This window comes from Carcharodon carcharias, chromosome 23 (genome assembly GCF_017639515.1).
Source record: "Carcharodon carcharias isolate sCarCar2 chromosome 23, sCarCar2.pri, whole genome shotgun sequence".
Lineage (NCBI taxonomy): Eukaryota > Metazoa > Chordata > Chondrichthyes > Lamniformes > Lamnidae > Carcharodon > Carcharodon carcharias.
In genome coordinates, this window is record NC_054489.1 from 51,985,216 (window position 1) to 51,999,521 (window position 14,306).

The window sequence follows — 14,306 nt, forward strand, 5'->3', positions numbered from 1 at the left end:
CCTCTTTCAATTCTGACCCCTTGAGCATCCTCAATTTTAATTGTTCCACTATTAATGGCCGTGCCTTTAGCTGATTGAGCCTCAAACTGTGGAATTCCCTCCCTAAACGTCCCTTTTCTTCTTTAAGACATTCATTAAAACATGCTCCAGTATCATTTCCTTATGTGCCAAGACTTGTTTGGTAACATTCCTTGTCATGTTTTACTACATCAAAGGTGCTATATAAATATATTATTATTGTTGTTGTTGTTGCTAGCTGCTGTGTGTACAGAGTGAGTAAGTATAAAACCCTGGTGTCTTTGAGATCTCAGATATCTGTTTCTGAATTTTCTCTAGGAGTTCCAGCTGTGGTGGTGTCTGTGTGGGGAAGTGCCAGAGCATCGCTAGCTGATACACAGTATGTACTCTCTTGTACTCTTTTCCAACAACAGTGGTGTTGTGTGAGCTCCCTGAATACCTGGGACTGCCTCAACACCCGAGGAACATAAAAACTTTAAAAGCTGGGTGGCCAACTTTGGTTCAGTCCAAAGCTGGATGGGACTGGGGCATTTGGAGACTTGAGCACATAATCCAGACTGACACTGAAGTATTTGGATGTGCATTTGCGAAGCCATGGCATACAAGGCTATGGGCTTGGAAAATGGGATTAGAATAGTTAGGTACTTGTTTGACCGGCGCAGACTTGATGGGCCGAAGGGCCTTTTTCTGTGCTGTAGACCTCCATGACTCTATGGGCGGGATCTTCCCCCTGTCGGGGGGGATGTGCAGGAGCGGGTGCAAGTGGGCAGGCTCCCATTGGCGCCCCCTGTCGGGGGTGCTCCACCATTTTACATGAGCAGGCCTTAATTAGCCCGCCCAGTGCTATGCGCTCCCTGTGTGGGCAAGGGGAGGATTCCCTGAGCTGGGACTGTGCTCTTTCACACACTCACACAGATCTCCCTGAGGCTGAGTCAGGGAAATTGGCTCAGGTTTGAAACATTAAATAAAGATGAGAAAAAGAAACACAGACATGTTCCCTCATGTGATACTGTCACATGAGCTGGGACATGTCAATTCCTTTTATTTAGAGATTTCATACAAATTTTAATAACCTCCTGAAACCTTATCCCGCCCGTGGATGAGGTTTCATGCTTTTCCAAAGCCCACCTGGGCTCTCAGCCTGCCCACCAACCTTAATCACTTTAATTACTGTTTTAATGGCCTTAATAGGCCTTTGACAGTTCAGTGGGAATGTGGCCGATTCGGCTGCGCACCCACCGAACTGCAAATCTAAATGACACGCGGTGACGTCGGGACACACGCCCAAGGTCACCCCGCATCAATTAACACGTCATCGAGCAGGCCCCACACCCCCCGCTCGCCAACTGGAAGACGCAGCCCTGTGACTTCAGGGCAGTACTAAGGGAGTGCTGCGTCGTTGGATGAGATGCCTGTCCTCTCAGGAGAAGGTAAAAGATTCTCTCGCACTATTCAAAGATGACCAGTGGATTTCTCCCTGGTGTCTTGGCCAATATTTATCCCATAGTCAGCTTCAATAAAATTATCTGGTCAGGTGTCACATTGCTGTTTGTGGGAGCTTGCTATGTGCAAATTGGCTGCCACATTTCCTGCATTACAACAGTGAAACACTTCAGAGGTATTTCATGGGCTGTACTTCATTTTGAAATATCCTGAGGTTTGGAAAGCTCAGTAAAAGTGCAAGTTTTTTATTCATCAGGTGAATAGAGAGGAGACACACGAACACATGGAAGGCTGTAATCTGTCCAGTCTTAATTACCCTCAAAATATATCACAACCAGAGATATGGTCACCGTAGCAAGAAACGCAATCATGTCCATACAGTAAGATGAGCTTTATATCTCAAGTCAGGTTAAATGAGCAATGATAAATTTCCCTTTTGGATTTAGTCTGGTTACTTTACCTGATTGGTCAGATTGCTACCAACTCAGAGAGATTAACAGATCAGAGTCACAGGCAGTCCTGGAACAATGAAACTGAGCCTGGTTTGAGACCTCACAGAGTCTGCTCAGCTGCCTGTGAAAACTCTGTGTCTAAATCAAAAACCTCTCTGTCTTTTCTCCCTTTCAGCTGTTGGGACCTAAGTGCTGGAAACTTGAAGTGGATTTACCAGGTTCCCATTCTCAGTGCCATTGTGGTAAGTGAGGGGCTGCCTCTGTTGCAATGGGATTCTGGTTAAGGAGGATAGGCAGCAAAGGTGAGCTGATACACAGTTCAGTAGCTGGCCTGGCAGAATGGACCAAAACCAATCATCAATCACCTTAAATCTGGCAGGAAAACAAAAAGACTCTTCTCTTTAGAAAGCTCCTGTAGACATCAAGACCCTGTTTTTATCAACGGTTTATCACCTGCCTCCCCTCCTACCCTGAAGGTGCTGAGCCCAACTGGGACAAGGATCCACAGGGGCTGATTCCTGGTGGGATAGGGATCCACAGGGGCTGATTCCTGGTGGGATAGGGATCCACAGAGGCTGATACCTGGTGGGATAGGGATCCACAGGTGCTGATTCCTGGTGGGATAGGGATCCAGAGATGCTGATTCCTAGAGGGATAGGGATCCACAGGGGCAGATTCCTGGTGGGATAGGGATCCACAGGTGCTGATTCCTGGTGGGATAGGGATTCACAGGTGCTGATTCCTGGTGGGATAGGGATTCACAGGTGCTGATTCCTGGTGGGATAGGGATCCACAGGTGCTGATTCCTGGTGGGATAGGGATCCAGAGATACTGATTCCTAGAGGGATAGGGATCCACAGGGGCAGATTCCTGGTGGGATAGGGATCCACAGGTGCTGATTCCTGGTGGGATAGGGATCCAGAGATGCTGATTCCTAGAGGGATAGCGATCCACAGGGGCAGATTCCTGGTGGGATAGGGATCCACAGGTGCTGATTCCTGGTGGGATAGGGATCCAGAGATGCAGATTCCTAGAGGGGTAGGGATCCACAGGGGCAGATTCCTGGTGGGATAGGGATCCACAGGGGCAGATTCCTGGTGTGATAGGGATCCACAGGGGCAGATTCCTGGTGGGATAGGGATCCACAGGTGCTGATTCCTGGTGGGATAAGGATCCACAGGGGCTGATACCTGGTGGGATAGGGATCCACAGGGGCTGATTCCTGGTGGGATAAGGATCCACAGGGGTTGATACCTGGTGGGATAGGGATCCACAGGGGCTGATTCCTGGTGGGATAGGGATCCACAGAGGCAGATTCCTGGTGGGATAGGGATCCAGAGATGCTGATTCCTAGAGGGATAGGGATCCACAGGGGCAGATTCCTGGTGGGATAGGGATCCACAGGTGCTGATTCCTGGTGGGATAGGGATCCAGAGATGCTGATTCCTAGAGGGATAGGGATCCAAAGGGGCAGATTCCTGGTGGGATAGGGATCCACAGGTGCTGATTCCTGGTGGGATAGGGATCCACAGGTGCTGATTCCTGGTGGGATAGGGATCCAGAGATGCAGATTCCTAGAGGGATAGGGATCCACAGGGGCAGATTCCTGGTGGGATAGGGATCCACAGGTGCTGATTCCTGGTGGGATAGGGATCCACAGGTGCTGATTCCTGGTGGGATAGGGATCCAGAGATGATGATTCTTAGAGGGATAGGGATCCACATGTGCTGATTCCTGGTGGGATAGGGATCCCCAGGTGCTGATACCTGGTGGGATAGGGATCCACAGAGGCAGATTCCTGGTGGGATAGGGATCCAGAGATGCTGATTCCTAGAGGGATAGGGATCCATAGGGGCAGATTCCTGGTGGGATAGGAATCCACAGGTGCTGATTCCTGGTGGGATAGGGATCCAGAGATGCTGATTCCTAGAGGGATAGGGATCCACAGGGGCAGATTCCTGGTGGGATAGGGATCCACAGGTGCTGATTCCTGGTGGGATAGGGATCCACAGGTGCTGATTCCTGGTGGGATAGGGATCCAGAGATGCAGATTCCTAGAGGGATAGGGATCCACAGGGGCAGATTCCTGGTGGGATAGAGATCCACAGGGGCAGAGTCCTGGTGGGGTAGGGATCCTCGGGTGCTGATACCTGGTGGGATAGGGATCCACAGGTTCTGATTCCTGGTGGGATAGGGATCCAGAGATGCTGATTCCTAGAGGGATAGGGATCCACAGGGGCAGATTCCTGGTGGGATAGGGATCCACAGGTGCTGATTCCTGGTGGGATAGGGATCCAGAAATGCTGATTCTTAGAGGGATAGGGATCCACATGTGCTGATTCCTGGTGGGATAGGGATCCACAGGTGCTGATACCTGGTGGGATAGGGATCCACAGGGACAGATTCCTGGTGGGATAGTGATCCACAGGGGCTGATTCCTGGTGGGATAGGGATCCAAAGGGGCTGATTCCTGGTGGGATAAGGATCCACAGGTGCTGATACCTGGTGGGCTAGGGATCCACAGGGGCTGATTCCTGGTGGGATAGGGATTTTCATGTTTTGATTCCTGGTGGGATAGAGATCCACAGTTGCTGATTCCTGGAGATATAGGGATCCACAAGCACTGGTTTCTGATGGGATAGGGATCCACTTATCAAAGACATGGCTCACATTTTGAAGAAACTGAATCACACCAGCCCATCGATAGGAGAAATGTTTCAGGACTGATCTCCAACCAGGGCAGGAAATGAAACTCAGAGATGTGACGTGGGTAATTTTGTTCTTTTTTTTCAGCTTAATTTCTTCCTTTTCATAAACATTGTCCGGGTTTTAGCATCAAAATTGTGGGAGACAAATGCAGGAAAACTGGACCCACGACAACAATACAGGTGAGACGTATCGACCAAGACCATCGACTGTGATCTGTACATCGCTGGGTTCAAAAAGAGATAGGTGTAGAAGTAGTGGATGTAACTGTTATGATTTTCCAAAATTCCTTAGATCCTAGAACTGTCCCAGTATGTTGGAAGTTAGCAAATGTAGCACCTCTATTCAGAAAAAGAGAGAGAGAGAGAGAGCAAACAGGGAACTCCAGGTCATTTAGCCTGAAGTCAATCATCAGGGAGATGCTGGAACCTATTGTTAAGGGAGACTTAACAATGCACCTAGAAACTAATAGTACAAACAGATAAATTCAGAATAATTTTACGAAAGAGAAATCATGTTTGACAAATTTATTAGAGTTTTTTGAGGAAGTAGCCAGCAACATGGACCAAGGGGAACATGTAGATGTGCTATATTTAGGTTTCCAGAAGGCATTTGACAAGGTGTCACATCAAAGGTTACTAAGCAAAATAAGAGCTCATGGTGTAGGGGGTAACATTTAGCATGGATAGAGGATTGGTTAGCCTTCAGTAAATAGAATAGGCATAAATACATCATTTTCAGGTTGGCAAGATGTGACTATTGGAGTGCCAGTGGGTTCACTGCTGAGGCCTCAAATAATCACAATTTATATCAATGACCATAAGACCATAAGACATTAGAGCAGAAGTAAGCCATGTGGCCCATCAAGTCTGCTCCACCAGTGAGATCATGGTTGATCTGATAATTCTCAACTCCACTTTCCTGCCTTTTCCCCATTGATTTCCCTTGATTTCCTTACTGATTAAAAACCTGTCTACCTCACCTTGAATATACTTAATGACCCAGCCTCTACAGCCCTCTGCGGTAAAGAATTCCACAGATTCACTACCCCCGAGAGAAGAAATTCCTCATCACGATCTTAAATGGGTGACCCCTTACTCTGAGATTATGTTTTCTGGCCTTTGACTCTCTCACAAGGGGAAACAAACTCTCAGCATCTACCCTGTCAAGCCCCCTAAAAATCTTATATGTATCAATAAGGTCGCCTCTCATTCTTCTAAACTCCACTGAGTACAGGCCCAACCTACTCAACCCCTCCTCATAAAAAAAATCCCTCCATACCCGGGATCAACCTAGTGAACCTTCTCTGGACTGCCTCCAATGCCAATATATCTTTCCTTAGATATGGGGACCAAAACTGTTCACAGTATTCTTGATGTGGTCTAATTGTATAGTTTCAGCAAGACTTCCCTATTTTTATACTCCATTCCCTTTGAAATAAAGGCCAACATTCCATTTTCTTTCCTATTATCTGCTGAACTTGTATATTAGCTTTTTGAGATTCATGTACAAGGACCCCCAAATCCCTCTGTGCTGCAGCTTTCTGCAGTCTTTCTCCATTTAAATAATATTCAGCTCCTCTATTCCTCCTGCCAAAGTGCATAACCTCACATTTTCCCACATTATATTCCATCTGCCAAGTTTTTGCCCACTCTCTTAGTAGACGCTTTGGGTCATTCTCACCTCTTGCCTTCCCATCTATTTTTGTGTCATCTGCAAACTTGGTGACAGTACATCCACTTCCCTCATCTAATCATGATTATATATTGTAAGTAATTGTGGCCCCAGCACTAATCCCTGTGGCACTCCACTAGTTACAGGTTGCCATCCTGAAAATATCCCCCTTATCCCAGCTCTCTGTCTTCTATTAGTTAGACAATCCTCTATCAGTGCTAACATACTACACCCAGCACCATGGGCTCTTATCTTATTAGGTAGCCTTATGTGTGATACCTTATCAAACACTTTTTGGAAATCCAAATCTATTACGTCTACTTGTTCCCCATTATCTATCCTGCTTGTTACCTCCTCAAAGAATTCCAATAAATTTGTCAGGCATGATTTCCTCTTCATGAAACCATGCTGACTGGGCTTGATTATATTTGCATTTCTAAATGCTCTGCTATTACATCCTGTCTTATAGACTCTAACATTTTCCTGATGTCAGATGTTAAGCTAATTGGCCGATAGTTACCTGCTTTTTGTCTCTCTCCCTTTTTGAATAAGGGTGATACGTTGGCAGTTTTCCAGTCTTCTGGGACTTTTCCAGAATCTAAGAATTCTTGGAAGATTACTACCAGTGCATCCACTATCTCTGTAGCTACTTTCTTTAATATCCTAGAATGCAACCCATCAGGTCCAGGGGACTTATCAGCCTTTAGCACCATTAGTTTCCCTAGTACTTTTTCTTTAGCCATAGCTATTACATTTATTTCCTTCCCCCTTCCTCCTTTTGCCCATTGATTATTTAGTATGTTATTAGTATCTTCTACCGTGAAGACTAATGCAAAGTATTTATTCAACTCCTCTGCCATTTCCTGGTTCCCCATTATTATTTCCCCAGCCTCCTTCTCTAAGGGGCCTATGCTCACTTTAATCTCTCTCTTCCTTTTTATATATTTAAAGAAGCTCTTACTGTCTGTTTTTATATTACTTGCTAGTTTACCCTCAAAGTTTATTTTCTCCCTTTTTATTTTCTTTGGTCATCTTTTGTTGGCTTTTAAAACTTTCCCAATCCTCTGGCTTACCATTAATTTTTGCCACATTGTATGTTTTTCTTTCAATTTAGTATTATCCTTAACTCCCTTGGTTAACCATGGTTAGTTTATCACTTTCCTAGAATCCTTCCTCACTTGGATATATCTTTGTTGTGAGTCATGAACTATTTTCTTAAATGTCTGTTATTGTTCATCAATCGTCTTTTCTGCTAAACTCCTTTCCCAGTCCACTCCAGCCAACTCTGCCCCTATTCCTTTGTAATTACCCTTATTTAAGTTTAGCACAGTTGTTTCTGACCCAAGTTCCTCACTCTCAAACTGAATGCTAAATTCTACCATGTTATGGTCACTGTTTCTGAGATCATTTATTAAACCTGCCTCATTACACATTGCCAGATCCAAAATAGCCTGGTCCCTGGTTGGATCCACAACATATTATGCTTGGAAACTGTTCCAAATACACGCTATGAATTCTTGCTAGTTGATACCTCTACTAATTTGATTTTCCCAATCTACATGAAGATTAAAGTCACCCATGATTAATGTACTGCCTTTTTAATATGCCTTCATTATCTCTTGATTTATTTTCTGTCCTATGGCATAGCTACTGTTCGGGGACCTATGGACTACTCCCACCAGTGTGTTCTTCCCCTTGTTATTTCTTGCCTCCACCCATATGGATTCTATATCTTCCTATCCAAGACTTATTCCATCTCATACTAACAAGACTACCCCATCACACTTTCCTCTATGCCTGAACTTTTGAAAAGTCAGATACCCCTGAATATTTAGTTCCCAGCTTTGATCTCCTTGTGACCATGTCTTCATAATGGCTATAAGATCATACCCATTAACCTCTATTTGTGCCATTAATTTTGCCTTTTTACCATTTTTTCTCCCTCTGATCCTATTTGCTGCTGTTTATTTATGTTTGTAAACTCTGTCCCTTCCTATCATTACCTAAATAGCTGCCCTGCAAGGCTGCCATACCCTTTTGCTTTGTAAGCCTATGTATCCCCTTTCCAGAACCTTCCCCCCCCATTTAGCTTAAATCCCTCTCTACAGCCCTAGTTATTTGATTCGCCAGGACACTGGTCCCAGCATGGTTCGAATGAAGCCCATCCCAGCAGAACAGCTCCCTTCTACCCCAGTATTGGTGCCAGTGCCCCATGAACTGAAAGCCATTCCTCCCACACCAATCTTGAGCCACACATTTAACTCCTTGACTTTATTTACCCTATGCCAATTTGCCTGTGGCTCAGGTAGTAATCCCAACATTATTACCTTGGAGGTTCTGCTTTTTAATTTAGCTGCTAACTGTTCAAATTCTTTCAGCAGAACCTCCTTTCTAGTCCTATCAATGTTGTTGGTACCAACGTGGACAACGACAACTGGATCTCTCCCCTCCCACTCCAAGTTCCTCTCCAGCCCTGAGGAGATGTCCTTAACCCTGGCACCGGGCAGACAACACAGCCTTCGGGGCTCATCTCACGGCTGCAGAGAACAGTATCTACTCCCCTAATTATACTGTCCCCTGCCACTACTACGCTCCCATTTCCTCCCCCCACTTGAATGGCTCCCTGTACCACGGTGCCATGGTTAGTTCATTAGTCCTCCTTGCAGTCCCCGCTTGTCCACACAGCTTGCAAGAACCTGATTACGGTTGTACAGTTGCAGGAGCTGAGGACCTTGACTTCGATGAAGGCTTCAAAGGTGTGGTAGTTAAATTTACTGATGACACAAAGATTGGTAGGAAAGTAAGTTATGAAAAAGTCACAAGAGCCTGCAAAGTAATATGGATAGGTTAAGGGAGTGGGCAAAAATTTGGCAGATGGAGTATAATGTGGGAAAATGTGAACCTGTTCACTGTGTCAGGAAGAATAGAAAAGCAGCTTGTTATTTAAATGGAGAGAGATTACAGAACTGAGGTACAGAGGGATCTGGGTGTCCTGGTGCATGAATCACAAAAAGTTTATATGCAGGTACAGCAAGTGGTTAGGAAAGCAAGTGGAATGTTGGCGTTTGTTGCAAGAGGAATGGAATATAAAAGCAGGAATATAAAAGCATTCTTTTATGTGCTTTAAAAATACTCAATGACCCTGCCTCTTCCGCTTTCTTGGGAAGAGAGTTCCAAAGACTCACGACTCTCTCAGAGAAAACGTTTCCCCTCATCTCTTATTTTAAACTGTGCCCCCCGAGTTCTAGTTTCTCCCACAAGGGGAAGCTACAGTTTTGCTACAGTTTTGTAGTGTTGGTGAGACCACACCTGGACTACTGTGTACAGTTTTGGTCTCCTTATTTACGAAAGGATATAAATGCATTAGAAGCAGTTCAAAGAAGGTTCACTGGACTGATAGCTAGGATGGTGGGGTGAGGTTTGGTGATGGTTTATCTTATGAGGAAAGGTTGGACAAGTTGGGCCTGTGTCCATTGGAATTTAAAAGAATGAGAGGTCACCTTATTGAAACACATAGGGCAGAATTTTCTGGTGTGTGGGGTTCAGGCCCCGCACTTCAGCATGTAAAATGACGCACGGTGAAGTCGGGTGAGCGTCCCTATGTCACCGCGTGGTGAAGTCGGGCGAGCGTCCCTGTGTCACCGCGCGGTGAAGTCGGGCGAGCGTCCCTATGTCACCGCGCCCCATCGTGATATTTCAGTGGGCAGATGCACCATGATGTCCGATGCACACCCGCCATTAATTAACGGGCCATTTAAGGCCCTTGACTCACCAATCGATGGTGATTTTTCGGGGCCTGTGCGATCTTCGGGTCAGCGCACGGGCGCATCGGGCAGGCAGGTAGGAGACATTTGTATAAACCTCATCCACGGGTGGGATAAGCGGGGTCACTGGGGTCGTGAGTGTGCACAGTCAAGTATTTATTTTTCAAAGTTATTGAAACTCGCCTGTGTGATCTGCAGTACTTTAAAACACATCCCAGCTGCTTTCTCTGGACTCAACCTTCAGGTCAGCACTCTGCAGTGAGGAATCTTTTCTGGGCCTGCAGGTTTCAGGAAGCCTCCCCTTAGCCTGGGAATGGGAGCTGAACTCTCCACTGGAGGCAGCTCCTCTGAGGAGGAAGGGAGGGATAAAATAAGGAGGAGGCCAGGAGTGGACAATCAGCCTCCAGGGGAGCCACCTTTGGGAGGCCAGGCGCAGGCACAAGGGGTGCAGGGCCAAGAGGTTGTCCAAGGTGGAAGGGGCTGCAGAAGATGCCACTATCCTGCTGCCAGGGTTTACAGGCGGCGAAGCAGCTACCTCAATATGTCTGAGGTGCAGTGCCGAAGGAGGCTCCAACTCTCAAGGGAGACAGTCACCTCTAAATGGCAGATGATTGGCCCTGAGATCTCCCCTAACTGTGTGGGTGGACACCCCATGCCAGCGGCTCTGAAGCTCACAGTTGCCCTCAACTTCTATGCCTCTGGCTCCTTCCAGGGCTCAGTGGGTGATCTTTGTGGTGTCTCCCAATCAACTGTCCACACTTGTGTCAAACAGGTTTCAGACGCTCTGTTCAGATGGGCATTGACCTTCATCCACTTCCGCTGGGACCAGGCAAACCAGACACAGTGAGCCAGAGACTTCACGGCCATTGCTGGCTACCCCCGTGTCCAAGGTGCTATAGACTGTACACATGTGGCCATCAAGGTGCCAGCAGGTGAGCCCGGTGCCTTCGTCAACAGGAAGGGCTTCCACTCCATGAATGTGCAGATAGTGTGTGATCACAGGATGCAGATTCTGCAAGTCTGTGCAAGATACCCAGGCAGCTCCCATGATGCCTACATCCTCAGACAGTCCCAGGTGCTGGGGCTCTTCAGTGCTCCAGCCCGGCTGGATGGTTGGCTGCTGGGTGACAAGGGCTATCCCCTCAGAAGGTGGCTCATGACTCCTCTCCACCATCCAAGAACAGAAGCTGAGCAGCGGTACAATAGGAGCCAGGGTACCACAAGGGCGGCGGTGGAGAGAACATTTGGTCTTCTCAAGATGCGCTTCCGATGCCTGGACCGCTTGGGGCACATTCCAGTACCCCCGAGATCGTGTCTCGGTGATAGTGGGAGCATGCTGCTTATGCTGGAAAGGGGGGACACAGTGGACGATGAAGATGTAGACACAGTGGCTGCGGCTGCACATGATGAATCTGAGGATGAGCACACAGAGGGAAATGCTGAGGGGGTAGACGCTGACCCAGGCATATTCCAGGGAGGCAGGGACACTCGAGAGGCTTTAATCCAATGACCTTCAGCTAGAACATCACAGATGGACCTCCAGGGCAAGCCTGGGCTGCAGGCTCCGCACTCAATACCTAAGTGCAAAATTTGCCTGGTTAGGAACAGTCACTAAGGACCTTGTTAATAAAGCTGAATGTCCAACAAAACACTCATTACAGTTTTGGAAACCATCCACATGCAAAAGAATCGAGGCACCCTCAGCCATGGTGACATGTCTGAATTTAATATGTCAAGCAAGGAAACTTAGGCAAAAAAAAAGACAAAAGTGTTAGAAATCAAAACAAATCATAATGACCTCATCTTGGGCCAACACAAAAGCCCCATGGTGTGCCTAAGGTGCCTCATGTTTACGTTTCCAGGTGCTATGTCTTGGTGCTGTCCCCTCGCTGGGAGTGGTATCTGAGACAGCCTGCTGACCCTGCTGTCCTGTTGGCCTCGATGACCTTGGCGATTGTCCTCTGGCCTGTGGAGCCTGTGCTGGCCCCGCCTGGGAGGGAGCAGCCAATTTCACAGCTGGCACCTCCCCAGTCGTCGCAGCCTCACTGGATGGTACGGTCACTGGGAGAGGGGCTGAGGAGCTGCTGCCCTCATCCGGAGCGCCCTGAGAGGTGCCCGCAGAGATGCCAGGCAGCTGCTGCACAGTGTGATGTCGCTTCGGACCTCCCTGCTCACCGTGGATAGATGGGCACCGAGCTGGGAATGTTAATGCCCAAACCATCTCCCACACTGGCACTGACCAGCTGAAGTCAATATCAATGTGAGGGCTTGCTGGTCCGAGCGCATCCCCAGGAGCCTCTCCATGAGAGTCGCCACTCTCTCCATGGAGGATGCCTGGCGCTCGGCTATGAGGCTCATTGCTTCAGCGATTGTCCGCGTAGACCCCTCCACCACGGACACCAAGCCAAGCATAGCCTGATGTGTCTCCCCCAGATGCTCCCACACACCTGGCCACATTTCCTGTAGCTGCTGCATCACAGATGACTCCAGAGGCACATCATCAGGCACCAACTGAGCATGTTCCTGGTCCCCTGCAGTCCTCCAGCTGCTGGCACCATGGGCACACTCTGTCCCTGCCAGCTCCTCCAGTGAGTGTGAAGTGCCCTCATCACTGTGCCCTGGGACACTAGCCAAAGTTTTTGTAATTCCCACTGAGGTGCTAGTATCTGTGCTGGTGCCTGCCTGGCAGAGATGGTGTGACGCTGGTGAGACTTCAGGGCCCTCAGGTGTGAGAGGGGACCTCTGCTGCTCCTCCTCCCGGCTCTGCTCTGATGATGCTGAAAGGAAGAACAAGGAGAGTGGATCAGTTAACGTGGAGACAATGTCAATGTGCATCCCAGTCCCCCGGATCATTATGTGCTCATCCTTCCATAACCAATGGTCAACCCATGTTGCAAACTTCAATCATTGAACGTTCAGCTGTACCATGGCTGTTGGGAGAACAATGGTGCCCTCACTGCTGGGCATAAATACCTGGCCATGGCATCCCAGCCTCACCGACACTGCTGGACCTGGACACATGGCACCTCTCCAGGGCTTCCTGCTCGAAGCGGCTAAGAGTGGCGATCTGCGCCTGGGCACCGCCAGTCCTCACCCACTCTGCCACGTTATGAGCATTCTTCTCCTGAAAATGAGAAATGAGCATTGATTAATGCTACCTGTGCCTGGACTCTCTTCACGCACGGCCCACCCCAATCAGAGTGGGACATTGCAGGGCTCCGGTACCTCCTCACCCTGCTGCTTCCGAACACTCACACAAAGATGCCAGGCATGTCCCCCAAACCTCCCCCCCCAACCTCTTGACCACATGCTGCCGACATCACATTAGGCACCGCACAGTCTAACCTTCCATAGTACGTGGAACGCAGAGGGCAGCAGATGGTTCATTGCCACGTCACCTTGAAGCTCCCCTCCCAGCATCTCAGCACCCTGACTTGGACATGTCCTGGAGTTCCAGCTCTGTGCCCATGTGCAGCTCCTCCAGGTTGCCCCTATACCAGTCATGTGGATCTCAGTGTACCACATGCTGCGCGGGCAGAACCCATCTCTTCACCACCCTCTCAGGGTGATCTCGGCATGGGCAATATCTGCTGGCCCACCCAGCGAAGGACACATGCTGTCAATGATTCGATGCAGTAACTGCACTCAGAGTGGGGGGTTAGTGTTTGCCAGGGGGGAAAGTCTACCCACTGGGTTCACTGACCAATGCCAACATGGTGCTCGCCCTTCCCGAGCACAAGGGGTTGTTGAAGCGCTTGTGACACTGGATCCAGTTGCTCTGCACCACATTGCTGCCACCCACCCACACCCGCCATGCACCGGAGACGTGAAGTACACTGGGTGGGCCTTAATTGGCCCACCCACATAAAATGGCGGTGCGGACCTGATCGCGAGCGGCTATCAGGTCCGCGTCCACCCACACCTGCTCCCACTCTGCCGCCCTCGCCAACCAGAATATTCTGCCCATAAGACCCTGAGCAGACTTGACAAGGTGGTGCTAAAAGGAGAAATTAGAACTAGGGGGGGTCACAGTTTAAAGTAAGACATGAGGAGAAGGGTTTTCTCTCAGAGACTCATGAGTCTTTGGAATTCTCTTCCCAAGAAAGGGCTGGAGGCGGGTCATTGAATATTTTAAAGGCAGAGATAGATAGAGATTTGACTGACAAGGGGGTCAAAAGATATGGGAGGTAGGTGGGAATGTGGAGGTGAAGCCACAATCAGATCTGCCATGATCTTATTGAATAGCGAA

General features: G+C 48.4%; 1 protein-coding gene across 1 annotated transcript in view; it reads left to right on the plus strand.

Moving 5' to 3' along the window:
• The window catches only part of LOC121268977 (parathyroid hormone/parathyroid hormone-related peptide receptor-like), a 100,554-nt gene that overhangs the window by 45,483 nt on the left and 40,765 nt on the right, over positions 1-14,306 (plus strand). The window contains exons 11-13 of the mRNA XM_041173279.1: positions 337-397; positions 2,089-2,155; positions 4,707-4,801. Coding sequence (XP_041029213.1) covers positions 337-397; positions 2,089-2,155; positions 4,707-4,801 — 223 coding nt within the window. The remainder of the gene's footprint in view (positions 1-336; positions 398-2,088; positions 2,156-4,706; positions 4,802-14,306) is intronic.